The sequence below is a fragment of the Podarcis muralis genome, chromosome 18 (assembly GCF_964188315.1).
Source record: "Podarcis muralis chromosome 18, rPodMur119.hap1.1, whole genome shotgun sequence".
NCBI classification, from domain to species: Eukaryota; Metazoa; Chordata; class Lepidosauria; order Squamata; family Lacertidae; genus Podarcis; species Podarcis muralis.
The window spans coordinates 11194460-11222186 of NC_135672.1; the positions used below are offsets into that span (position 1 = coordinate 11194460).

The following is a 27727-nucleotide window of genomic DNA, read 5'->3' on the forward strand; positions in this document are numbered from 1 at the left end:
AATCCTACGCGCTGGCTGCGGTTGTGAATGATTGCTCAAGTTACTAGTCCACATTGTCAGTTTTCGGCAGCCCTCTGACCAGGGCCGGATTCAGGTTTGATGAGGCCCTAAGTTACTGAAAATAATGGGGCCCTTACTATGTCCAGCTGTCCTTCGTCCACAACAAACTGTCGCTGTTTTTTTGTGTTGAATCTATGCTGTATGGTCATTTATGGACCTCATAGGTATCTCAAGCCATTTGCACATAGGGCCATATAACCAGTCCCTGCAGAATCTAGGCACCCTATATATAGAAAGGAGCAAACCAGGGATATTTTAGGGAGCAGGCAGGGCCCATGACTTACCGTATTTTTCGCCCTATAGGACGCACTTTTCCCCCTCCAAAAATGAAGGGGAAATCTGGGTGCGTCCTATGGGGCGAATGCAGGCTTTCGCTGAAGCTTGGAGAGCGAGAGGGGTCGGTGCGCACTGACCCCTCTCGCTCTCCAGGCTTCAGGAAGACATCTGCAGCCTAGGGAGCCTGCTTCCCGGAGCGCCAGGCGCGCTGAAAGCAGAGCGCCCGGCGCTTCGGGAACACATCCGCAGGGCTGTCTAGGCTGCGGATAGCAGCCTGCCGCCCGGCGCGAGGGGCGCCCTGAAGCAGAGCACCCCGCGCGCCGGACTGACATCCGCAGCGTGGGGAGCCCCGCAGGAGTTCACCACAGGGCTCCCCACGCTACGGATAGCAGCCTGCCGCCCGGCGCGCAGGGCACCCTGAAGCAGAGCGCCCCGCGCACCGGACAGACATCCGCAGCGTGGGGAGCCCTGTAGGAGTTCTCCACAGGGCTCCCCACGCTGCTTCAGTGTCCCTCGCGCCGGGCAGACATCCGCAGCGTGGGGAGCCCTGCAGGAGTTCACCACAGGGTTCCCCACGCTACGGATAGCAGCCTGCCGCCCGGCGCGCAGGGCACCCTGAAGCAGAGCGCCCCGCGCACCGGACAGACATCCGCAGCGTGGGGAGCCCTGTAGGAGTTCTCCACAGGGCTCCCCACGCTGCTTCAGTGTCCCTCGCGCCGGGCAGACATCCGCAGCGTGGGGAGCCCTGCAGGAGTTCACCGCAGGGTTCCCCACGCTACGGATAGCAGCCTGCCGCCCGGCGCGCAGGGCACCCTGAAGCAGAGCGCCCCGCGCACCGGACAGACATCCGCAGCGTGGGGAGCCCTGCAGGAGTTCTCCGCAGGGCTCCCCACGCTGCTTCAGCGTCCCTCGCGCCGGGCAGACACCCGCAGCGTGGGGAGCCCTGCAGGAGTTCCCCGCAGGGCTCCCCACGCTGCGGATAGCAGCCTTCCGCACGGCGCGAGGGGCACCCTGAAGCAGAGCGGCCCGCGCACCGGGCAGACATCGGCCAGCCCCACAAGCTCGGGGGACAGCAGGGAGGCGCAGCGCCGCCATCCCGCTGTTCCTCGACCTGGTACGCCGGCTCCCTTGGCCAATAAAGCGAGATGAGCGCTGCAACCCCAGAGTCGGCCACGACTGGACCTAATGGTCAGGGGTCCCTTTACCTTTTGCCCCAGGAAAGAAACTGCCAGGGGGGCCGGATCGTACTGACCGGCGGGCTTGAACGACTTGAAATAAAAATTTTGCTTCAGTTTTGCAACCTGGTTTTCTTCTCCCCCAGGGAATATGAACACGATGCCCTGCGGAAGAAGTTCACCCACGCGCAGACCTACGACTCAGAGTCGGACCAGGACTACGGTTACGACTGGGGGCCTGCCACAGACCTCTAGACTGTTCTGCAGAGATTGGGGTTCGCCGATTGGAGGAATACACAGTGTGCGTTGTGTTATTTTCTCCCCCATTTGGAAATTCTGTGCCTACGACATCCCTGTACGCCCTCCTACCAGCCCCGGGTCCCTGCGGATCGGGACCCGCCGACCCCAAACTCGGGGCCCAATTCCTCACGGCACCACCTCGCAAGGAACCGTTCCGCCTTCCTTTGCTCCCAAAGTCCCGCGATCTGGGGAGGAACGATCTGTGCCAACGGCTCGCAGCTTCTGAACAAAAGACCTCGAGGCAAATCGGTTCTTTTTTAAAAAACGAGAAGATGGAAAATAAATAAATCTCCATGCACGCCTGCAAAGTTTGGGCCAGTTTTTTAATAATAATAATAATAATAATATAAAACCTCCGTTATTGATCTCTCGCTGTCGGAGAAGCACTCAAACACACCTCTGGATTTTTGCCTTAATAAATAGCTTGTTTTCAGCTGTGTTTCAGTTTTGGATTTTTGTGTGTGTGTCTCAGGAGCTGAAAACTCCAGATAGCTTTTCCTGGAGATCCTTGCTTGTCAGATTTATTTCATCTTTCATTTCCTAAAATGTTCACCTCGTTAAAAACAACAGCAACACAAATCCGTACGCCTCAACGGAGCTTCGCAGGTCGTTTCTCAGAAGAGAGAAATCGGGAAGTTAAAGCGAATTGTTTGTCAGAATTGTAAGTGGAAAAATGAGGATTTCTCAGGTGCTGAAGGCCATGTTAAAATGAGACAGTCACAGGAGGCTGCCTGTTTGAGCAGAGAAAATACCATATTTTTTGCTCTATAGGGTACACCTAGTTTTTTGGGGTGGAAATAAAGGGGGGGGAATTATCCCCCCCCCCAGCCCCAAAGAGCAAAGAAGCCAAGACAGCCAGTGGGATGGATCCCACTCACTTTCTTGGCTTCCTTTTTAGCCGCGGGGCCCCCAGAACGGAAGCGGGGGCGAGGTTGCACGTAACTCCCGCTGGGCTCCGAAGGCTTGCGGATATCTGCCCAAAGCCCGGGGTGCGCAGCGCTGCACTCCCTGGGCTGCAGGCTGCTATCCGCAAGCCTTCGGAGCCCGGTGGGGAACTCCCGCCGCGCTCCGAAGGCTTGTGGATAGCTTCCTGAAGCCTGGAGAGCGAGAGGGGTTGGTGCGCACCGACCCCTCTCGCTCTCCAGGCTTCAGCGAAAGCCTGCATTCGCTCCATAGGACGCACACACATTTTCCCTTCGTTTTTGGAGGGGGGAAAGTGCGTCCTATAGAGCGAAAAATATTCTGAATCTCAGAAGCCAGAACAGCCAGAGGGATCGCTGCGCAGTGAAAGCAGCGATCCCTCTTGCTGTTCTGGCTTCTGGGATAGCTGCGCAGCCTGCATTCGCTCCATAAGACGCACCACACATTCCCCCTTACTTTTTAGGAGGGAAAAAGAGAGTCCTATAGAGCAAAAAATACGGTATTTCCCATGTGCTCACCCTAAAGTTTTTTCTAAAAAAATAAAACTACAAACTGCCAGGTTAGGCTCTGCCCTAACCTTTTACCCTGAGATGCTGGATTTCCGACTGCAGGAAATGCAGATTTTTTTTTTTGCATTCCCTCACACCCTTGTGAAGTGATAAATCGGTCCAGACCTATTTCTTTTTTAGCATTTCATCTGCCAATCAGCAAGGCAGCCCGTTCCCACTCCTTACTGAAAGGTTTGTGGATGGACGCCTGCTGCAAGTTTTGCTTTAGACCTGTTTCTTGCCGCAAAGAGCAGCCGCCAAAGTTTTTAACACACGGCAGGACTGAGTGTGTGTGTGTGTGTGTGAGAGAGAGAGGTGGGGAAATCTATTCAATAAAGACAGCAGAGCAGTGAGGTGGGTGTAGACTGTCCCACTACAAAGAATTTTGTTTCTTTATAATATATAACCCAGCCTCCCTGCAAGGAGAAATCTAGCACCTCAAGGGAAAAAATTGTTTCCACGCAATCAGGAAATCCAGCACCTCAAGGAAAAAAACAGTTCGCTGCTATTCTCTTTCCCCTTATTTCCAGGACAAGCCAATTTTAACACAAGGGCAGCATTTATTTCAATATATAAAAAGCTATTTATCCACCAGCAGTGTGATAGGGTACAGCCTTTCTCCCACTGCTTCTTAGCGGCTTCCCATATCCCGACCCAGAAAACAATGCCACACACACACACAAAAACCCACATCTCCGAAACCGATTTTGCAGGGCAAGGTGGACAATTTACCAGCACCCCAAAATTAACCGCACACAAACACACGCTCCCAGTTAAAGCAAAAATAAAACCTTTTTTTCCTGTGATTCCGGTTGGAGAAAAAGTCCCGTTGAGAGGCGAGCAGGTCTGAATTCAGAGAAGACGGCTTTTGGTGCACAGAGTCTGGTTTGCGACGCGAGAAAGGGTTGCATGCAACTTGTTAAGCAGGTGTAGATTTGCCGCTGCCCCAAGAAAACACCTCCCTTCATAGGAAAACGGGTTGTTCCTGTCCGGTCAGAAGACGGTAGGTTGATGCCGGCATGGTTTTGATGTGCACCTGGAATAAAAAAGACAAAAGGGGTGTTAGCGTTAAAGCGATATCACTGGGGAACAATTCTTTTTTTGCCATTTTCTGTTGCGTGAGATTTTTCAGCCGTTCTTATACGTTCTTCCAATGCTGGTTTCAAATGCAAGTCACTTACATTTATACTCCTATTGTACTACTTTGGCTACGCGTTTAATAAAATGTTGAATTCTTGCACTGTGAAAAACGAACGATTATGGTGAAAAGTGAAAAACACAAATTGGCTTTCACAGTGCCTTCCCATGCCCAACCCGGCTTGAGAAGACAGTTTGCAGGATGAGACCCTCCCTGCCCGCAGACTGTCTGCCCAGAGTGGTGCATGCTCTGGTTATCTCCCGCTTGGACTACTGCCATGCGCTCTCCGTGGGGCTACCTTTGAAGATGACCCGGAAACTACAACTAATCCAGAATGCGGCAGCTAGACTGGGGACTGGGAGCGGCCGCAGGGACCACGTAACACTGGTCTTGAAAGACCTCCATTGGCTCCCAGTTCGTTTCCGAGCACAATTCAAAGTGTTGGTGCTGACCTTGAAAGCCCTAAATGGTCTAGTAGACCTGAAGGAGCGTCTCCACTCCCATTGCTCAACCCGGACACTGAGGTCCAGCTCCGAGGGCCTTCTGGCGGTTCCCTCACTACGAGAAGCCAAGTTACAGGGAACCAGGCAGGGCCTTCTCGGTGGTGGCGCCCGCCCTGTGGAACACCTTCCCACCAGATGTCAAGGAAATAAACAACTAAACAACATTTAGAAGACACCTGAAGGCAGCCCTGTTTAGGGAAGTTTTCAATGCTTGAGGTTTTATCGTGTTTTTTACATTCTGTTGGGAGCTGCCCAGAGTGGCTGTGGAAACCTGGCCAGATGGGCAGGGTATAAATAAACTATTATTATTATTATTATTATTATTATTATTATTATTATTACTACTACTACTACTATTATTTCCACAAAAAACCCCACACCCCTGCAGATTGTCAAAGTTTCCCACCCCTCTCGAAAGGCTGACCCCTTTTTAATTCTTTTGCTCTGCCCGTGAAGCCAAATGCGTGCAATTTGACGGTGTTCCTGTACTTGCAAATTCAGCATCTCGATAAATAATCCTTTGCTGAGGAGGGATGCTTTGACGCCCACCTCGCTAACCGCCTGCGTCAAGATCTGGATGATCTTCTCATGTGGCATGGCCACCACGCTCTGCCCGTTGATCTCGATGATCCGGTGTCCCACGCGGATCCCACCCCTCTCGGCGATCCCTCCTCGCATGAGGCTGCAGATCTGAAGCAGGAAGAAGGCAGAGGGACCCTGTTTAAGAGTTGGGTAAAGGTAAAGGGACCCCTGACCGTTAGGTCCAGTCGTGGCCGACTCTGGAGTTGCGCGCTCATCTCGCTTTACTGGCCGAGGGAGCCGGCGTACAGCCTTCCGGGTCATGTGGCCAGCATGACTAAGCCGCTTCTGGCGAACCAGAGCAGCGCACGGAAACGCCGTTTACCTTCCCGCCGGAGCGGTACCTATTGATCTACTTGCACTTTGACGTGCTTTTGAACTGCTAGGTGGGCAGGAGCAGGGACCGAGCAACGGGAGCTCAGCCCGTCATTGCGGGGATTCGAACCGCCGACCTTCTGATCGGCAAGTCCTAGGCTCTGTGGTTTAACCCACAGTGCCACCCGTGTCCCATATATATATATATATGCATATATGCATATATTTATGCATATTTGATATATGCACATATGATATATGCATATTTATGCAAATCTTTCAAGTGTTATGGGCCTCCAAAGGTCTTAACGCAGCCGCGTTTGCAAGTTGCTTTGTTATTTAAATTCACTCCAATCCCCGCCACTACCCTCCAAAAAACACCCCGCAGAACTTTTCGCCACGCAGCCTGGCTCGCTCGCTCAAGCCACCTAAGTTACTCACAATGCCGTTCTCCACGCAGAACCCCAGCGGGTATTTCGCATCAGGTCTCCGTACGATGGCGGTGGTAACGGGCGGACAGTGGACCACGCTGAGGGTCACCACAGTCTGGCTTTTCAAATCCTGGGAAGGGAGAGTGCAGAAATTTGAATAGCTGGCTTACAGCGGTACCTATTTATCTACTTGCGCCGGCGTGCTTTTGAACTGCTAGGTTGGCAGGAGCAGGGACCGAGCAACGGGAGCTCACCCCATCATCGCGGGGATTCGAACCGCCGACCTTCCGATCGGCAAGCCCAAGAGGCTCAGTGGTTTAGACCACACGTATCCGTAGCTGTCAACTTACAGATTTGAAAATAAGGGGCCAGCAGCCTCGAAAATAAGGGACCAGCAGCCAAAATAAGGGATTTTCCCAGCACAGGTATGTTCGACTTCTGAGCCCCTCCGAGCCAAAGGCAGAAAGCCCAGCCAGCAGCCAAACGAAGCCTCAAGCGGTGGTTCCCACAGCGCAGCAACCCGGCAAAGGGGATGCAGCAAGGAAAACCACCGTCACCTCTCTGCTGGGAAGCGCTGAGCAAAGGCCAGTCCCCAGGCAACGCGGCCGATTTGATCGGCACAAGGCATGCAAGCTCCACCCCCCAGCCGTTCTTAGACCCCTTATTGGGTGAGCAACGCAGCCAAGCAACACAGTTGGAGCCTCCCTCCTCCCTGGCCGGCCGGGAGGGAGGGAGAGGAGCTGCTTCCTTTGAAACCCGGGGAATTTAAGGGACATCATCAATAAGGGGCAGCAGCGGGACACGGCGCTGGGATAAGGGACTTTCCCGCCAAATACGGGACGGTTGACAGCTATGGACCTATCACCACGTATCATCATCCCACCGCTGCTTCCCAGACTCTTGAGCCTTCTTCCCTTCGGCGTTCCCCAGCCGGTGCTCTGCGTCCCACCAGCCCTGGGAAGGAAAGAGAGTCTCTTCCTCCGCCATCGCTCACCCGTATTATGCCCTGGCAGGAAGCCAGGGGCAACCCCACCAGGCTGGTCCCGTTGGCTGACATGATGCGGTCCCCAATGCTCAGCTTCCCCGACCGCTCCGCTGCACCTTTGTGCATGAGGTTAGCCACCACCACGGTGGGCAGGATGGAGCCCCAGCCCGACTCCACAATCACGACACCCAGGATCTCCCCCTTCTGTTTGTGGATGACAACCTGCAACAGAAACACAGGGCAGGAATCAGTGCGGCGCCACGTCTGTAGGAAATGGTGATCTTTCAGTGTGTCTATCCAAAATTTCCCTCTTGTGGTTTTTAGTCAAGCAAGCAGTCTTAATTTGTCAGCGCCTAAATGATCTTTGCTGTGGGTTAAACCACAGAGCCTAGGGCTTGCCGATCGGAAGGTCGGCGGTTCGAATCCCCGCCATGGGGTGAGCTCCCGTTGCTCGGTCCCTGCTCCTGCCAACCTAGCAGTTCGAAAGCACGTCAAAGTGCAAGTAGATAAATAGGTATCGCTCCAGCGGGAGGGTAAACGGACAGTTTCTGTGTGCTGCTCTGGTTCCCGGAAGTGAACTACAACTAATCCAGAATGCGGCAGCTAGACTGGTGACTGGGAGCGGCCGCCGAGACCACATAACACCAGTCCTGAAAGACCTACATTGGCTCCCAGGACGTTTCCGAGCACAATTCAAAGTGTTGGTGTTGACCTTGAAAGCCCTAAACGGCCCAGTAGACCTGAAGGAGCGTCTCCACCCCCATCGTTCTGCCCGGACACTCAGGTCCAGCGCCGAGGGCCTTCTGGCGGTTCCCTCATTGCGAGAAGCAAAGCTACAGGGAACCAGGCAGAGGGCCTTCTCGGTGGTGGCGCCCGCCCTGTGGAACGCCCTCCCACCAGATGTCAAGGCAATAAGCAACTACCTGACATTCAGAAGACATCTGAAGGCAGCCCTGTTCAGGGAAGTTTTTAACGTGTGACATCTTAGTGTAATTTTTGGCCTTTGTGGAAGCCGCCCAGAGTGGCTGGGGAAACCCAGCCAGATGGGCGGGGTACAAATAATAAATTATTATTATTATTATTATTATTATTATTATTATTATTATTATTATTATTATTATTATTATTTATCTAGACCAACCCCCTACAAGACAGGTGAGCTCTCTGCCCACCCACCTCCAGGGAGAGGAGGGGAAAGATCCGTCCTTACTTCCTTACAGTTCTCTTGCTTGGAGAAGTGCGCCAAATCGCCGTTGTACAACTCTTCCCCCGGGACGAAGCTTTCGTCGCCCTCGTCCTCGCCGCACCGCCGGGGGTGGAGTTGGTCGGGGTCGATGCCGCTAGCCCTCAGGAACTGCTGGTACGCGACGCTGAAAGCTTGGCCGATAGCTTGGGCTATCAAGGGGGCCTGCGGAAGGAGAAGGCAGGTTTCCGGCGCGGAACTCAAACCCAGGACCGCGGGGTTAAAAGTCGCATGATCTACTGACTGAGCCGTCAACAATAACAACATCACCGTCGGCATGGTTGTGACTAAAATTATTATTGTCATACAGAGCAGATAAAAATCAATGATTTTTATTTGATTTTTAAAAATTTAAATAAAAAAATACAATTTAAAAAAATACAATTTAAATTTTAAAAATTTAAATAAAAAAATACAATTTAAATTTTAAAAAATCAAATTTAAAAAATCTGATTTTTTTATGTAAATGGGATTTTTTAATTTAAATCGCATTTTTAAAATAAAATACTTTTTTGGGGAAAATATTTCTAAAGATTTTCTATTTCAGTTACATTATAGTCCAAAGGCTATTCATCAGGAAATTAGGATTGGCTTTAAGTTTTTCATGTGCGCTAAAACTCAGTCTGTTTTTTAATAAAAATTGTTTAACCACATCCGTTAACAAACATGGATACATACGCTATAATGTCATTGCTTTAGTTAAATAAATTGTTTAAATTGTCATTAAGGAAATGATTGTTTTTCTCCCTCCAATAAAGTACAGCGGAAAAGTTGCCCAAATATAAACAGTTAACTTACTAAACCTCACAATCATTTCATAAATATCTATGTATTTCTAATAGTAAAACCAAATCAGTCATTTTTTGTATTGCTGTAAAAACTGCTCTGAAAATTCATTATTCCAAAAAACCGAAACCTTCCTCTGGTTATCAATATTAAGATGATACCAGCAAGAACGAGCCTGTCTGGGGTAAAAAAAATGATTTGAATCAGGTCTTACTGACTAGCAATTTAAATTGATTTGATGTCAATCAAATCCACCCTGTTGCTATATTCCACTTACTATTTATCGCTTGTCATATGGACTAGAAACTTGATTTCAAAACACAACTCTCTGCATTCTACCTCTCCTTTAAAGCAGAACCAGTGAAGGCGGTGAAGGTCCTGTGTGAGTGTCTGGAGGTGGCTGGAGGATGGATGGCGGCTAACGGATTGAGGTTGAATCCTGACAAGACGGAAGGACTGTTTTGGGGGGACAGGAGGCGGGCAGGTGTGGGGGATTCCCTGGTCCTGAATGGGGCAACTGTGCCCCTGAAGGCCCAGGTGCGCAGCCTGGGAGTCATTCTGGACTCACAGCTGTCCATGGAGGCGCAGGTCAATTCTGTGTCCAGGGCAGCTCCGTCTGGTACGCAGGATGAGACCCTATCTGCCTGCAGACTGTCTCGCCACAGTGGTGCATGCTCTGGTTATCTCCTGCTTGGACTACTGCCATGCACTCTCTGTGGGGCTACCTTTGCAGGTGACCCGGAAACTGCAATTAATCCAGAATGCGGCAGCCAGACTGGGGACTGGGACCGGCTGCCAAGACCGTATTACACCGGTCCTGAGAGATCTGCATTGGCTCCCAGTACGTTTCTGAGCACAATTCAAAGTGTTGGTGCTGACCTTTAAATCCCTAAACGGCCCAAGTATACCTGAAGGAGCGTCTCCATCCCCATCGTCCAGCCCGGACACCTGGGTCCATCTCCCGAGAGCCTTCTGGCGGTTCCCTCACTGCGAGAAGTCAAGTTACAGGGAACCAGGCAGAGGGCCTTCTCGGTGGTGGCGCCCGCCCTGTGGAACGCCCTCCCTTCAGAAGGAAATAAGCAGCTATCCTATCTTCAAAAGACATCTGAAGGCATCCCTGTTCAGGGAAGTTTTTAATATATAACGCTGTATTGTTTTTAACACTCGATTGGGAGCCGCCCAGAGTGGCTGGGGAAACTCAGCCAGATGGGCGGGGTATAAATAAATTATTATTATTATTATTATTATTATTATTATTATTATTATTATTATTATTCTCCTTTCCATTTCTACACGGGACCTCACACACATATACGGCCCCCGAGGTTTCCCCCGGCCCCCAATTTCCCCAGGCTCACATCCGCCGAGTGGAAGACGTGGCAGATCATCTTGTAGAGTTGCTTTTCGGCAGAGGCGTCGGCCCGGCGAGGAAGTTTCCGGCGCGCCATGAGAACCACGATGTTCCCGATGTCGGCGATGTAGGAAATAGTTTGCAATAGGTGGTCCATCATTGCCTCCTGGGAAAGGGGGACAGGAAGGAGAGAAGTCACAAGGAATAGGAGCCGGGCTTTGGCCAAGTGTTTCTGGCGCTCGGAAATTCCTGGCGAATCCTCGAACTCGAGCCCCGCTGCTGCTAGGCTACCCGGAAGCCCGCAAGGGACGCACCTGGGAGTCGGCCGTAAGGACCTTGATCCTCTGCGTGGAGATGAAGAGATCCACCTCCGTCATGGGCTGCGATTCTCCTTCGGGGGCCTGTAACACAAAGGCAGGCGTCTTGAGGCAAGCGATGGCCGGGAAATAGAGAGACGGGGTGGTTGGGAAATGGAGACGTGGGGCAAGTGATGGCTGGGAGATGGAGAGACATGGGGCAAGTGATGGCTGGGAGATGGAGAGACATGGGGCAAGTGATGGCTGGGAGATGGAGAGACGTGGGGCAAGTGATGGCTGGGAGATGGAGAGACGTGGGGCAAGTGATGGCTGGGAGATGGAGAGACATGGGGCAAGTGATGGCTGGGACATGGAGAGACATGGGGCAAGTGATGGCTGGGAGATGGAGAGACATGGGGCAAGTGATGGCTGGGAGATGGAGAGACATGGGGCAAGTGATGGCTGGGAGATGGAGAGACATGGGGCAAGTGATGGCTGGGAGATGGAGAGACATGGGGCAAGTGATGGCTGGGAGATGGAGAGACATGGGGCAAGTGATGGCTGGGAGATGGAGAGACATGGGGCAAGTGATGGCTGGGAGATGGAGAGACATGGGGCAAGTGATGGCTGAGAGATTAAGCAAAGGGGGGCAAGTGATGGCTGGGAGATGGAGAGACATGGAGCAAGTGATGGCTGGGAGATGGAGAGACATGGGGCAAGTGATGGCTGGGAGATGGAGCAGCATGGGGCAAGTGATGGCTGGGAGATGGAGAGACATGGGGCAAGTGATGGCTGGGAGATGGAGAGACATGGGGCAAGTGATGGCTGGGAGATGGAGAGACATGGGGCAAGTGATGGCTGGGAGATGGAGAGACATGGGGCAAGTGATGGCTGGGAGATGGAGAGACATGGGGCAAGTGATGGCTGGGAAATTAAGCGCAGTCAGGCAAGTGATGGCTGGCAGAGGGAGCAACACAGGGCAAGTGATGGCCGGCAAATGTAATAACATGCGGCAAGTGATGGCCAGCAGAGGGAGCAACATGGACTGGACCACAGACCCCTTTAGCCCCACATCCTGCTTCCAGAGGTGAACAGCCAGAGTGCCCCAACGGCAAGGCCACAGACCTCTTCCACTCTGCCCCTGCCAGCAGGCGCCGAGAGAGATAGACTGCGCCTGTACCTGGAGGCTCCGTTTGGGTGGAATTAGGAATGCTAAAGGATCCTTTGCTGGATTGGACCAAAGCTGCCTCTACAGCAACACATCTCTGGAGGAAGATGCTCCTCCAGGATCTCACCTTGATCCTGTCCACGGCTTTCTGGGCTTGGGCCATGCGGACGTGGGTGGGGGGGTTCCTTTCCGAGACCAGCTGCGTGGAGCCCAGGTACTTGGCTCCGAAGATCACGCCGTCCAGCAGATCTTCGGGCTCGCAGGGGCCTGGGACTGGATTAAACGACGAAAGGGCCCGTTTCTTAACGGAACGTGGAATGGAACAAAGCAAAAAAAAAAAAAAACTTTCCCTCAACCCTCAAGTTTCTAGTCCACATGGGGGATGTTCTGCAGCTGGAATGAGAGGAACTCCCCTCCTTTCTGTATGAGATTATGATAGGAATTTTGAGGTCTTAGATACACGGTAATGTTCATAACCGCATGTACACAGATCAGCACAGGAAGACCGACCGGAAGCCATTTTGGTTCCTAAACTGAGCCAATGTTTTCTCTGCAAGGTCAAAGTGGGAAACCTCCCCATTGTCTCTTTCCTCACAAATCCTGTCTTAAGGGTATGTCTGTGTTTGAATAGGGTGTGAGCCTGTGACCTGGCCCAGGAACTAAGTATTTATCACTACAAAAGACTGGCCAGGCTCCCCAGGGAATCCAGTCAAGTAACCTGCCAGACAGGAGATAAACAAGGACAGGAGAAAAACAACATTCAAATTTCTGTTTTAGACCGCCTTTTCTGTGATGTAGGTGTGATGTATCTGAGGGGTGGTCTTAGCTTACACCCCTTCTGTGAAGTATGTATGATGTTTCTGGGGGTGGTCTGGATCTACAGGGTGGCAATTTTCAAAAGTCTTTATAAGGCCTTGCATGGCATTTTTCTGGGTCCCTCCTCTCTCCTGCATGTGAGGGAAGCACCCTGTTGCAACAGATCAATATAGATCAAGCTTACTAGCTGCTTTGCTTCTCAATATTCTCTGGTTGGCCTCTGTTATTCTCTCCTACCAATAGGGAACCTACGTAAGGACTCTATATGGGCTCTTGGATACCCCATAAGGGAAAGGGGCAAATTTTCATTTACTTCGCTCACCTTCCTTGTAAGTTGGCAAGGACGACAAATCCGCTTTATCCTGTTCAAAGAGGGAGACAAGAGGTTCACGGTCGGTTACGTCCTCCTTCAAACGTTGCTTAGTTAGCTTGCAAACTGCCTCGTGACACAGAAAGGCGGCGTGCATATAAAAAGCAAAGTCAAATGAAAGCTCCCTTATTTTCTTCAAGGCCCTTGCTCTGTCTACACCACTGGAAGGCGGCTAACAGATTTAAGTTGAATCCTGACAAGACAGAAGGACTGTTTTGGGGGGACAGGGGGCGGGCAGGTGTGGGGGACTCCCTGGTCCTGAATGGGGTCACTGTGCCCCAGAAGGACCAGGTGCGCAGCCTGGGAGTCATTTTGGACTCACAGCTGTCCATGGAGGCGCAGGTCAGTTCTGTGTCCAGGGCAGCTCCATCTGGTACGCAGGATGAGACCCTCCCTGCCTGCAGACTGTCTGGCCAGAGTGGTGCATGCTCTGGTTATCTCCCTCTTGGACTACTGCAATGCGCTCTACGTGGGGCTACCTTTGAAGGTGACCCGGACACTGCAATTAATCCAGAATGCGGCAGCTAGACTGGGGACTGGGAGCGGCCTTCCGAGACCACATAACACCGGTCCTGAAAGACCTACATTGGCTCCCAGGACGTTTCCGAGCACAATTCAAAGTGTTGGGGCTGACCTTGAAAGCCCTAAATGGCCCAGTATCCCTGAAGGAGCGTCTCCACCCCCATCGTCCAGCCCGGACACCTGGGTCCAGCTCCCGAGGGCCTTCTGGCGGCTCCCTCCCTGTGAGAAGCGAGGTTACAGGGAACCAGGCAGAGGGCCTTCTCGGTGGTGGCACCCTCCCATCAGATGTCAAGGGAATAAACATCTATTTGACTTTTAGAAGACATCCGAAGGCAGCCCTGTTTAGGGAAGTTTTTAACGTTTTACGTTTTACCGTGTTTTTAATTTTCTGTTGGGAGCCGCCCAGAGTGGCTGGGGAAACCCAGCCAGATGGGCGGGGTATAAACAATAAAATTAACCAATTATTATTATTATTATTACTACTACTACTACAACTACTACGGTGACTGGCATTGGTGCTTCAACCTGGGACAAGGTGTGCCCCTCGCAAGATCCTTACCACCATGTCTGAAGAGCAGGACGCCTCTTCCTCGTGGGCAGACCCCGGCACCGGCCGCCTCCATCCCAGCTCCGGCGAAGGTCCCCCCAAAACGGAATCAGCGGAGGAGAGAGGTGGCTCCTTCCATCGGCGGGGGCCTTCCCCTTGAGCCCTGTCCGAGGCCAATTCCCCTGGGGCCGTCCCCCCAGGGCGGCTGCTTCCGGCCACCGCGTCCGAGCGAGCCAGGGGCGTCTCGGCGCCCGCGTCGGCAGGCGGCCCCCGTTCGTAGCGAAGGAGGCTGAGAAGATCCTCGCTCTCGACCTCCGCCGACAGCAACCCTCTGCCCCTCCGAGGGCGCGGCGGACCCCCCATCCCGTGCCCCGTGGCAATGTGGAGCGGGCAAGGGGTCCCCTGGCACTCTTCGGGCGCCAGGAGAGGGTCTCCGTCGCCTTCGGAAACACGGCTTTCTTCGCCGTCAGAGGCGGCCAGCAACCCGTCTTCGGACGTGGGCGAACGGTCCTCGAAATTCGGGCTGAGTCGCTGCAGGCGGGTCAGGAGGCCGTGAAGATGTAGGTGATCGGAATCCGGGGCGTCTTCCTCTTCCTCCCGGGCGATGTCCGCATCTTCCATTTCTACGAGAAGCTCGGCCGGGGCTGCGGGCTGCAGGTTGCTTTCCTCCAAGGCTTCTTGGGGGCCCGGCGTCCAGCCGGGGTCCCCGGACACGGGTTCGGGAGACGCCTCCATTGAGTCCCTGCTGGAGGAAAAGCAAGGTTCAGCCCTCTGAGAAGTCAGGGGTGTCTGGGCATTGTGGGGAGTGATATAAACAGAAAGGAATGTCAGCTTTTTTATATGCAATAACAGCAGCAAGAATATTACGGGCCCAAAAATGGAAGCAAGAAGAATTACCGACGATTGAAGAATGGAGGATGAAGTTAATGGACTATGCAGAATTAGATAAACTAACAGGAAGGATTCGAAACCGGCGGGACCAGAAATTCACGGAAGACTGGAGTAAATTTACGGGCTACTTGAAAAGATATCTGTGAAGATCAGACGACGTTTGTAGGTTTGCAGGAAGTTTTGTGAGGAGTGTTGCAAAAATGGAGAAGGGGAAGGATGATTTGTTAAGAGATGTAAAGGCAATATAAAGTTAAGAAATGCATAAAAGAAGTGGTTAAAACGGTGGATCAACAGAGGTGCTGATGGAAGTCTAAAAAAGATTGTATAAGTGATAAGTTTTGTGGTACATTTTATAATTTATGTTAAAATCTATCTATCATCTATCTATCTATCATCTGTCTATAAGGTAAAGGTACCCCTGCCCGTACGGGCCAGTCTTGCCAGACTCTAGGGTTGTGCGCCCATCTCACTCAAGAGGCCGGGGGCCAGCACTGTCCGGAGACACTTCCGGGTCACGTGGCCAGCGTGACAAGCTGCATCTGGCGAGCCAGAGCCGCACATGGAAACGCTGTTTACCTTCCCGCTGGTAAGCGGTCCCTATTTATCTACTTGCACCCGAGGGTGCTTTCGAACTGCTAGGTTGGCAGGAGCTGGGACCGAGCGACGGGAGCGCACCCTGCCACGGGGATTCGAACCGCCAACCTTTCGATCGGCAAGCCCTAGGTGCTGAGGCTTTTACCCACAGCGCCACCCGCGTCCCAAAGATCCCAAAGTTGCCTGGGAGGAGCCAACACCGAGAAGGCCCTTTCCTGCTTCACCACCAACGGGTCCGAGAGAGGGGCCTCTCCAAAGACCTCAAAACCCAGGCAGACTCGTATGGGACGATACGAGAACCTTGAACCTCCTCTGGCAGTGTCTGGGGGCCCAGGAGTCCTGTGCCGTGGCGGTCTGCCCCACTTCAACCGCCCTGGGGGGCCGTGTTTCGCGCCAGGACCGACCCCCCCCCCCAGTACACCATTTCAGTGAAACAGGAAAGGCAATCCCGATCCCTGCTTTGCAGCGGCGACTTGTATGAAGTTTAAAAACGGGTTTTACCTGCAGCCCTGGCTGACTGCTTGATTGTAACCTTGGGGGCTGGAATCCGGCGGATTCAAAAGCCAATCGGATCGTTCGGCAATATCTGAGCCGCTCTGGGTCTCGGGCGCCGCCGATTCGGAGATCCCGGATTCTCCTTTTGGAACAGGGGCTTGCAGACGGCCGGGAGAGGGACCGGGCTGTTCCCAGACGGAAGAAGCATCTGTTCCGGGTTTTGGGGGGGCATCGGGGTCTGTCGCCATGCGTTCCTCTAAGTCCATGGAGAGGGTCTCTGGGGGGTCGGTCACCGAATTCGCCCCCGACTTGAAGTCCATCTCGCTGTCGGTCATGATGGGGGAAGGAATAGCCCTACACTTGAAAACAAAAGCGAGCATACAGGACCGGGCTCCAGGGAGACCCGAATTCAAATCCTACCACCCACCTGGCCGTAAAGCTCCCTTGGGGGTCTGTGCTAGAAATCCCCCAGGTTACCCCGGTAAAATGAGCAAAAATGTACAGTTATGTTTCCTCTTCACTAACCCTAGGAATTCATTTGCAGCCTGCATTCTCCTTCCGCATCACAAAATATCATTATTTATTAATTGCTAGCGTTTACCCTAAATGTGGAACAGCGTTTAAAAAATAAATAAGTACAGATGTTGCAGATTGGAATGTGGAAATGGAGGCATGGAACAGACTTGCGGACGCTCACACGCTTTTGTGTTTTTGTTATACGGTGGTCCCTTGGTTCTCAGACGCCTTGGTTCTCAAACAACTTGGAACCCAAACGCTGCAAATCCGGAAGGAAGTTTTCCGGTTTGCAAACTATTTTCAGAAGCTGAACGTGCTCTGTTTTGAGTGTTACGCTTCCGATTTGAGTGCTACACTGAGATCTCTCTGTTTTTGCTATTTATTTTGTGTTTTTGTTCTTGCGCGGAACCCAATTCAGCTACTGATGGATTGATTGATTGTGTGACTGCAGTACATTGTTTATTGCTTTCATTTTATGGATCGATGGTCTCGTTAGACAGTAAAATTCATGTTCAATTGCTGTTTTAGGGGTTGTTTTTAAAAGTGCGGCGTGGATTCATCCGTTCTGCATTGCTTTCTATGGGAAAGCGCGCCTTGGTTTCGGAGAGGACTTCCGGAACGGATTAAGGTTGAGAACCAAGGGACCACTGTATCTGAGATTTTAGTACTGCTTGGGGTGGGGGGCTGATGCTCAAAACCCAACCAGCCTCGAAGGGTTGTCGTCGGGATTTAAATGGGCCCGGGATCATGGAAGAGCAAAGCACACTGTTTTAAGAAGAAAGGTAAAGGGACCCCTGACCGTTAGGTCCAGTCATTACCGACTCTGGGGTTGCGGCGCTCATCTCGCTTTACTGGCAGAGGGAGCCGGCGTACAGCTTCCGGGTCATGTGGCCAGCAGGACGAAGCCGCTTCTGGCGAACCAGAGCAGCGCATGGAAACGCCGTTTACCTTCCCGCCGGAGCGGTACCTATTTATCTACTTGCACTTTGACATGCTTTCGAACTGCTAGGTGGGCAGGAGCAGGGACCGAGCAACAGGAGCTCACCCCGTCATTGCGGGGATTCGAACCACCGACCTTCTGATCGGCAAGTCCTAGGCTCTGTGGTTTAAGAAGAAAAGGTGTGGTATAAATGCAGTAAGCAAATCTAGTCCAGTATTTTGTCCTCACAGTAGCCAAAAATATTATAATTTACTGAACTTCGTTGCAATTTTGGACAACTGCAACGTGCTTCAGGCACCGATATACGCTAAGATAATCGGCTCGGAATGTTTCTGTTCAGGCAAAACTGCCCAGACATGTTTTTACTTTTTACTTTACTGCAGATTTTAATTTTTTTGCCTTCTTTTATTTTTTTAGAAAAAACGTTTCCAATGGTTTTTGAACTCATCCTTCGCAGGTCGTTCCAACCCTTCTCGTAAAAAGCACTTAGAAGTTTTGCTAACGGTGGTCGAATCAATTAAATTTAGGAAGAGCGGCTAAAAAACCAAGGGCAACGGAACTGACAGGTAATGGTTTCGGAGATGAGAAAAGGAAGGAAATGGCACAATTTGGCTGCATTTTAATATTTTAATGTTTCAATATTTTAATCTTGTTTTTAAGTTGCATTCATTCAACTTGTTAGCCGCCCTGAGCCCAGCCTTGGCTGGGGAGGGCGGGGTATAAATAAAAATTATTATTATTATTATTATTAATTTGGTTGCCGTCTGCAGATTTTCTTCCGGAGAACAGGACTCGTCTATTTTATTTTTAAAAAAAACAACTGCGACTTAAATGTTCCCCAGGCATTTGAGAAATTAAGAGATATTTGCAGCTATCAATGGTTTTGCAAACAGAATTCCAAATTCCGGGCGTGCTTTTTCACAAGGCAAACCCACGCATGTTTACTCCAAAGAAAGTCCCAGCGATTCCCACATCCAATATGTGCCTACAAGCCTTAAGGTGGAAGTCTAACCCTGTCTACTCAGAAGTAAGCCTTACTGAATTCAAGGGCGGAGGGCTTACTCCCAGGTGATTGAAGTCAGAACTGAATTGCAACGCTTTGCAAACCTTTTTTAAAAAAGCAAGCATTGAATTCTGGGTATGCGTGGCTTGTTTACTTAGGAGTAGGCAAGGTTATTGTTATTTAAAGTATTTACAAACCATCCTGGACCCAAAGGACTGAAAAGGACACGGCCAAACCCACCCCAAAAAATTAAACAAAAACACAGAACTCAGCTATAGGAAAGTTGCCAGTCGTGGCCATCAAACCACCCCCAAAATTTAATTCAGGCTGAATTAATTTTTGCCTGGCTTGATGTGTAACAGATCTATAAACTTGCCAGATTATTTCACACTGTTTTGGTTTCATTTCAGACGGTTTACAAGCAAAACGAAGCGGATGCAAACTTTTTAAGGGGAAAAAACTCACTTTCTGGAAAACTTTTTTTGTTGCTGTTGCAGAGGAGGAGCCACCGGGAGCAGAGGAGCTTTGCAAACGTGCCGGTCTTGGTGCTTTTTGCAAGCAGGATCCGGCCCGCTCATTCCGGGTCAGGGCATTGTTTGTTGCTGTTGTTTGGTTTTTCTACCCCTTGCAACTTGCAAATCCTTTCTCTGAACTTCTTTTTCTTCCTGTTGGGTCTTTTCTATCCCTGTGGTTTGAGCATGTGTGGGGAGGAGGGGGTGGGGAGGAGGAAAAAAAGAGAGGAATAAAGGATTCTGGGAGGTGTAGTTTTCTTGGTTGTAGTTTTTTCCCATCAGCCTCCAAAGGACTGATCAGCCACTGGGTCAAACAGAGAGCCGAGATGTCCCTTTTAAACGCGAAGAATAATCCTGCGTCACCCAGAAGCTTGCAGATTGTTTTTATCAAAATATATACGCACGCACATGCATTTAAAAGGCAATCAGCTTGACCCTCCGCCGGGTCAAAGAGAGAGCGGTGGTGGCCCTTTTGAACACGAAGAATAATCCTGTGTCACCCAGAAGCTTGCAGATTGCTTTGATTAAAATATATATGCACACACATGCATTTAAAAGGCAAAACCCATCTGAATCAACTTGACCCTCCACCAGGTCAAACAGAGAGCCGAAGTGGCCCTTTTGAGAGCGGAGAAGAGTCCTGTGTCACTCAGAAGCTTGCAGATTGTTTTTATCAAAATATATACGCACACACATGCATTTAAAAGGCAAAACCCATCTGAATCAACTTGACCCTCCGCAGGGTCAAAGAGAGAGCGGTGGTGGCCCTTTTGAACACGAAGAATAATCCTGTGTCACCCAGAAGCTTGCAGATTGCTTTGATTAAAATATATACGCACACACATGCATTTAAAAGGCAAAACCCATCTGAATCAACTTGACCCTCCACCAGGTCAAACAGAGAGCCGAAGTGGCCCTTTTGAGAGCGGAGAAGCATCCTGTGTCACCCAGAAGCTTGCAGATTGCTTTGATTAAAATATATACGCGCGCGCATGCATTCGAAAAGCGAAAACCTACTTGAATCAGCTGGACCTTTTCGAAGGGGGTAGAAAGATACCCCTGCGACGGTTTGGGGTCTAAGAAGCTCCCTCTCTGACGAAATTTGCTTTGAAGATCAAACCGGGGAGCGAATCCTCTCTCTTTCTGGTCGTAATAAGACTCCTCTCTCCTCTTTAACCTGCGTCCTTTCGCCGGGCTTTCAGAAGATCTCTTTGCAAGCGGATCAAGTTCCCTTTTCGGGAGCCGGGAGATCAGATTCCGTTTAAAAATCCATGACGGGGCATCGTTGTCTTTCATCAGTCCTGGCAGCAAAATATCGACGAGGAAAAGGCCTGGATTCTCCTCCGAAACAGACCTTCCTTTCGGCCGGGATGGAGACTGTGATAGGAATTTTATGGTCTTAGATATATGGCAATGTTCATAAGTGTACCAACCAAGCATGTACATAGATCAGCACAGGAAGACCGACCTGGAACCATTTTGATTCCTAAACTGAGCAAATGTTTTCTCTGCAAGGCCAAACTGGAAAAGCCTCCCCATTGTCTTTTCCTTCACAAATCCTGTCTTAAGGGTATGTCTGTGTTTGAATAGGGTGTGAGCCTGTGAACTGGCCCAGGAACTAAGTATTTATCATTACAAAAGACTGGCCAGGCTCCCCAGGCAATCCAATCAAGTGACCTGCCAGACAGGAGATAAACAAGGACAGGAGAAAAACAACATTCAAATTTCTGTTGTAGACCGCCTTTTCTGTGATGTAGGTGTGATGTATCTGAGGGGTGGTCTTAAGTTACACCCCTTCTGTGATGTAGGTATGATGTTTCTGGGGGTGGTCTTGATCTACAGGGTGGCAATTTCAAAAGTCTTTATAAGGCCTTGCATGGCATTTTTCTGGGTCCCTCCTCCTCTCCTGTGTGTGAGGGGAGCACCCTGTTGCAACAGATCAATAAAGGCCAAGGCTACAGGCTGCTCAATATTGTCTGGTTGGCCTCTGTTATCTTCTCCTACCAATAGGGAACCTACGTAAGGACTCTATATGGGCTCTTGGATACCCCATAAGGGGTATAACTTTCTTTTGGATTACAACCCATTTTTATTTATTTTTTTGGATTACGAACAAATTTTTTTGGGAGGCCCCATTGGCGAAAGCACGCCTTGGGTTACAACCAGTTTTGGTTTACAAACGGACCTCCGGACCGGATTATGGTTGTAAACCAAGGTACCACTGTAGAACAAAATTCACAGGCAATACATTTCATGCAGGGCCCCAGTATGGGGGAAAGCAACTGCTGGGCTTGCAGAAGGCACCAAATTTGTGCATTTGTGCACCCCAGTGGCGATTCAGGCCACTGGCATGCTCAAGTCTGGTGTACGGCGATTTGCTCACGTTGGTACTCTCCTTGCGCCCTGTTCCAGAAAACTCCAGCTGGTTCAAAATACGGAGGGAGGCAGATTTCTGTGGTTTTATATCTTGATTTTATTCTGTGAACCACCCTGACACCCCAGGGTATATGTAAAGGTAAAGGGACCCCTGACCATTAGGTCCAGTCGTGGCCGACTCTGGGGTTGCGGCGCTCATCTCGCTTTACTGGCTGAGGGAGCCGGCGTACAGCTTCCGGGTCATGTGGCCAGCAGGACTAAGCCGCTTCTGGCGAACCAGAGCAGCGCACGGAAACGCCGTTTACCCTCCCGCCGGAGCAGTACCTATTTATCTACTTGCACTTTGACGTGCTTTCGAACTGCTAGGTTGGCAGTGTTGGCTATTTGCAATTTAGTAGCACTGCAGAGAGCTTGCTGGGGAGACCATGCATAACAAGGAACTCAAAAATAACTTTAACAAGGTTTTAATAACAAAACAAAAACTCCTTTTACACAACAACAAACACGACCCAACCACCAACCCATCCCCCAGGGTAATGGGAGAGCTAGGTGCTGCTCCTTATATACTATACCCAATTGCTGACACAGCTTGATTAACACAACCTAGCAGCACCTGCTATGTTTCACAGCTGCAAGACTGGATCTCGTTATTTGCAGACATACACAACTTGTGAAACAATCATGAAGCTTCACATTTTACAGTGACCATTCAACAGTCAGGAGCAGGGACCGAGCAAAGGGAGCTCACCCCGTTGCAGGGATTCTGATCGGCAAGTCCTAGGCTCCCCCCGGGTATAGGGTGGTGTATAAATTGTATAAATAATAATCATTGCCAGTACATCAGTGCTCCAAACCATGCCCAGGTCTGGTTCAAGGTTTCTGTATTCATGTCCAGAGTCTTTTAACAGCTCAGTCCGGCATCCCTTAAGGACCATCTTAAGTAATAGTGCCCCTGTATTCTGCTCTTGTCAGACCTCACCTGGAGTACTGTGTCCAGTTCTGGGCACCACAGTTCAAGAAGGACACTGACCAACTGGAACATGTCCAGAGGAGGGCAACCAAAATGGTCAAAGGCCTGGAAACGATGCCTTATGAGGAACGGCTAAGGGAGCTGGGCATGTTTAGCCTGGAGAAGAGGAGGTTAAGGGGGGATATGATAGCCATGTTCAAATATATAAAAGGGTGTCATCTAGAGGAGGGAGAAAGGTTGTTTTCTGCTGCTCCAGAGAAGCGGACACGGAGCAATGGATCCAAACTACAAGAAAGAAGATTCCACCTCAACATTAGGAAGAACTTCCTGACAGTAAGAGCTGTTCGACAGTGGAATTTGCTGCCAAGGAGTGTGGTGGAGTCTCCTTCTTTGGAGGTCTTTAAGCAGAGGCTTGACAACCATATGTCAGGAGTGCTCTGATGGTGTTTCCTGCTTGGCAGGGGGTTGGACTCGATGGCCCTTGTGGTCTAGTCCAACTCTATGATTCTATTCTATGATCTGACCCCATATAATATTCCTGCCCAATCGCCAAGATCGTCAGAGGAGCCACCGTTTGTCCATACTCAGCTTGTGCCCACCTGGAGCCCTGCCGCGCTCAGTTTTATGGGGCCGGTTTCCCAGAGGGGCCCTGAGGGTCATCCAGACCAACCCCTTGCAACGCTGCAATGTTTTTTGCCCAAACGTGGGACTCAGGACCCTGAGGTTAGTAAGAGTCCCATGCTCTTCCCGACTGAGCTCGTAAGAGACCAGAGAGGCTCCTTTGCTGGGGAATTCCTGTCGTCCGAAAAAAGACCTTGGAATTTTACTGATATATCACATTTACAGTTCACCTTTCCTCCGCCCCAAAGGGGCATACGTCACAAACAACCCTGTGAGGTAGATCAGACGGAAAGAGGACCATCCCAAGGTTGCCTGCCTTCAAATCCTTTCTCCCAATCTGCCTCTCTTTCCCCAATAGGGCTTAGGGAAAAGGGACCCCTGACCATTAGGTCCAGTCGTGGCCGACTCTGGGGTTGCGGCGCTCATCTCGCTTTACTGGCCGAGGGAGCTGGCGTACAGCTTCCGGGTCATGTGGCCAGCAGGACTAAGCCGCTTCTGGCGAACCAGAGCAGCGCACGGAAATGGCGTTTTACCTTCCCGCCTGTGCTGGTCCCAGGGGGAGGTTACCGTGGGGCGAGGTCCAGGACCTGAGTCGAGGGTCGGCAGACAGTCCTCCACGGGCGAAGCGGGGTCCACAGCGAGGAGCCGGGCAAGGACAGGAACACTGGAGGGACAGGACTGGATGCTGGCCGAAACAGCTCTTCAATGACGATGACCTGGGACCGGGCTGACTGGCCTTTATCTTCTCTGAGGCCAGGGGCGGCCCCGGCCCCCAGGAGACCCGCCTCTCCTGGCCTTAAGGCGAGCACTCCTCCTGGGAGAAACCAGTTCCCTTCGCCTCTCTGCCCTGAGCCTCTGCAGATCAGGAGAGGCTGAAGGGTTACTGGGCCCAGGGGAAGACTCACCTGTAGGCACTGAGTCCTCAACCACCTCTGGAGCCAGAATGGATTCACCTGGTGCCTGCTCCTGAGGATCCGGCACAGGTGCAGGCGCCTCAGAATCAAGGCCCTGCTCCAGTTCAGCCGGCCCTGGAGGCAGGGACTCCTGTGCAGGCTGGGATTCCTCCGGTTCATCCTCTGAATCGGATTCCCAGGCCATCACACCGCCAGAGCAGTACCTATTTATCTACTTGCACTTTGGCGTGCTTTCGAACTGCTAAGTTGGCAGGAGCAGGGACCGAGCAACGGGAGCTCACCCCGTCATTGCGGGGATTCGAACCGCCGGCCTTCTGATCGGCAAGCCCTAGGCTCTGTGGTTTAACCCACAGTGCCATCCGCGTCCCTAATAGGGCTTAACCCCCCCCCCCATAAACTAAATTTCTTCCTGCAAGCAAGACTGGAACCCACCTAAATGCAAACTCCCATGAATATTTTCCCCTTATTCTCCCTGCGAAGCTTGAGGGCACAGGATTATAAACACATCACGAGATACATTTAGGAGTAATAAAAGCAGGATTCTGAAGGCCCTCCAAACCAGACACCCCCAACCTCGGCCCTCCAGATGTTTTGGGACTACAACTCCCATCATCCCTGACCACTGGTCCTGTCAGCTAGGGATGATGGGAGTTGTAGTCCCAGAACATCTGGAGGGCAGAAGTTGGGGTTGCCTGTCCTAAAACACTCTATTTCTGACAAAACACACTTGCAATATTTAAAGAGCAAGGAGGGATGAAGGCATGATCTGTTCATGAAAAAATCAGAGACAGGGGGAATTATTCAGTTAATGTGAGATCTAGCGGACAAGTTTCAAAAACTGAGTTTCTAGAGCGTTTCTGAGATACAAGTTGCAGATTCGATTGATTTGATGTTTGTATTCCCTAGTGGTAAGAGAAATCGGTTTCAGAACCAGCGTTTGTGTGTCCTGCTAATCTGGATCTCACTTTTGCCTTCATGCCATGCTGAAACCTGTAAGAAAGCGTATTCTCTTTCTCTTTTTAAAACTAGCTCAGTTTGCGAAGTGAGTATCCCAAATACCAAGCTTGCGCCCGCAAACACCCACACAGAAAGTCTTTTCCATTTCCACAGCCACCGCAGAATCGAACTTCGCCCTCAAATCAGCGAGTGGCTGAATTTGGGGGAGTGAAACATCCCCCAAATTAATCCGTCTTGGTGGGCCACAGATTCCCCTATCCCTGGTTCAGACGATTAAAAAACAGCATTCACACATGCCTGCAACTCTCAGGAATAATCACCGGTGTTTTGATTTCTGGGAATGGAGTTGAGAGATGACCTAACCCGGGGAGAAAACAGCAAAGACCCGATGAAGAGAGCACAGCAGAGGCTGTATTTTCTGAGAATCCTCCGGAAAAACAATCTCTCAAAGGACCTTTGAAGAGGAGGTGAAGGGGTGATATGATAGCCATGTTCAAATATATAAAAGGATGTCACATAGAGGAGGGAGAAAGGTTGTTTTCTGCTGCTCCAGAGAAGCGGACACGGAGCAATGGATCCAAACTACAAGAAAGAAGATTCCACCTCAACATTAGGAAGAACTTCCTGACAGTCAGAGCTGTTGGACAGTGGAATTTGCTGCCAAGGAGTGTGGTGGAGTCTCCTTCTTTGGAGGTCTTTAAGCAGAGGCTTGACAACCCTATGTCAGGAGTGCTCTGATGGTGTTTCCTGCTTGGCAGGGGGTTGGACTCGATGGCCCTTGTGGTCTCTTCCAACTCTATGATTCTATTCTATGATCTGACCCCATATAATATTCCTGCCCCATCGCCAAGATCGTCAGAGGAGCCACCGTTTGTCCATACTCAGCTTGTGCCCACCTGGAGCCGTGCCACGCTCAGTTTTATGGGGCCGGTTTCCCAGAGGGGCCCTGAGGGTCATCCAGACCAACCCCTTGCAACGCAGCAATGTTTTTTGCCCAAACGTGGGACTCAGGACCCTGAGGTTAGTAAGAGTCCCATGGTCTTCCCGACTGAGCTGGTAAGAGACCAGAGAGGCTCCTTTGCTGGGGAATTCCTGTCGTCCGAAAAAAGACCTTGGAATTTTACTGATAGATCACATTTACAGTTCACCTTTCCTCCGCCCCAAAGGGGCATACGTCACAAACAACCCTGTGAGGTAGATCAGACGGAAAGAGGACCATCCCAAGGTTGCCTGCCTTCAAATCCTTTCTCCCAATCTGCCTCTCTTTCCCCAATAGGGCTTAGGGAAAAGGGACCCCTGACCATTAGGTCCAGTCGTGGCCGACTCTGGGGTTGCGGCGCTCATCTCGCTTTACTGGCCGAGGGAGCTGGCGTACAGCTTCCGGGTCATGTGGCCAGCAGGACTAAGCCGCTTCTGGCGAACCAGAGCAGCGCACGGAAATGGCGTTTTACCTTCCCGCCTGTGCTGGTCCCAGGGGGAGGTTACCGTGGGGCGAGGTCCAGGACCTGAGTCGAGGGTCGGCAGACAGTCCTCCACGGGCGAAGCGGGGTCCACAGCGAGGAGCCGGGCAAGGACAGGAACACTGGAGGGACAGGACTGGATGCTGGCCGAAACAGCTCTTCAATGACGACTTTGCTCCCGCAACCTGGGACCGGGCTGACTGGCCTTTATCTTCTCTGAGGCCAGGGGCGGTCCCGGCCCCCAGGAGACCCGCCTCTCCTGGCCTTAAGGCGAGCACTCCTCCTGGGAGAAACCAGTTCCCTTCGCCTCTCTGCCCTGAGCCTCTGCAGTTCAGGAGAGGCTGAAGGGTTACTGGGCCCAGGGGGAGACTCACCTGTAGGCACTGAGTCCTCAACTACCTCTGGAGCCAGAATGGATTCACCTGGTGCCTGCTCCTGAGGATCCAGCACAGGTGCAGGCGCCTCAGAATCAAGGCCCTGCTCCAGTTCAGCCGGCCCTGGAGGCGGGGACTCCTGTGCAGGCTGGGATTCCTCCGGTTCATCCTGTGAATCAGATTCCCAGGCCATCACACCGCCAGAGCAGTACCTATTTATCTACTTGCACTTTGGCGTGCTTTCGAACTGCTAAGTTGGCAGGAGCAGGGACCGAGCAACAGGAGCTCACCCCGTCATTGCGGGGATTCGAACCGCCGGCCTTCTGATCGGCAAGCCCTAGGCTCTGTGGTTTAACCCACAGCGCCACCCGCGTCCCTAATAGGGCTTAACCCCCCCCCCCCAATAAACTAAATTTCTTCCTGCAAGCAAGACTGGAACCCACCTAAATGCAAACTCCCATGAATATTTTCCCCTTATTCTCCCTGCGAAGCTTGAGGGCACAGGATTATAAACACATCACGAGATACATTTAGGAGTAATAAAAGCAGGATTCTGAAGGCCCTCCAAACCTCCTAAACCAGACACCCCCAACCTCGGCCCTCCAGATGTTTTGGGACTACAACTCCCATCATCCCTGACCACTGGTCCTGTCAGCTAAGGATGATGGGAGTTGTAGTCCCAAAACATCTGGAGGGCAGAAGTTGGGGTTGCCTGTCCTAAAACACTCTATTTCTGGCAAAACACACTTGCAATATTTAAAGAGCAAGGAGGGA

The 27727-nt window shown here is 51.3% G+C and overlaps 2 protein-coding genes across 7 annotated transcripts in view; one reads left to right on the forward strand and one right to left on the reverse strand.

Annotated features, from left to right (window-relative positions):
* Window positions 1-2244, forward strand: part of TJP3 (tight junction protein 3) — a 43931-nt gene extending 41687 nt beyond the window's left edge. The window contains exon 20 of the mRNA XM_028713361.2: window positions 1658-2244. Within this exon, the coding sequence (XP_028569194.2) occupies window positions 1658-1766 (109 nt within the window). The 3' untranslated portion in view covers window positions 1767-2244. The remainder of the gene's footprint in view (window positions 1-1657) is intronic.
* On the reverse strand, window positions 2142-19454 carry APBA3 (amyloid beta precursor protein binding family A member 3). 6 transcript variants are annotated; one of them, XM_077921805.1, is made up of 13 exons: window positions 19235-19454; window positions 16317-16664; window positions 14343-15072; window positions 13214-13253; window positions 12203-12348; window positions 10926-11012; window positions 10619-10777; window positions 8442-8717; window positions 7241-7453; window positions 6257-6376; window positions 5471-5611; window positions 2400-4316; window positions 2142-2318 (listed from the first exon to the last, which is right to left on the reverse strand). In XM_077921805.1, the coding sequence occupies exons 1-12, from the start codon at window positions 19345-19347 to the stop codon at window positions 4245-4247; spliced, it is 2445 nt and encodes an 814-aa protein (XP_077777931.1). In that variant the 5' UTR covers window positions 19348-19454; the 3' UTR covers window positions 2142-2318; window positions 2400-4244. The 6 variants fall into 6 exon arrangements, with proteins under 6 accessions (XP_077777931.1, XP_077777933.1, XP_077777930.1 ...); XM_077921807.1 differs by having other exon boundaries at window positions 8442-8639; window positions 14343-15075; XM_077921804.1 differs by having other exon boundaries at window positions 14343-15075.
* Between the last annotated feature and the right edge of the window lie 8273 nt (window positions 19455-27727).

Coding starts and splice junctions, on each gene's coding strand:
- APBA3 (XM_077921804.1), bottom strand. CDS start 19,347: ATGAGCGGGCCGGATCCTGCTTGCAAAAAGCACCAAGACCGGCACGTT. Junction 11,013..12,202: donor AAGCCGTGGACAGGATCAAG/GTGAGATCCTGG, acceptor TTTGTGTTACAG/GCCCCCGAAGGAGAATCGCA. Junction 8,718..10,618: donor ACGTCTTCCACTCGGCGGAT/GTGAGCCTGGGG, acceptor TTGACGGCTCAG/TCAGTAGATCATGCGACTTT.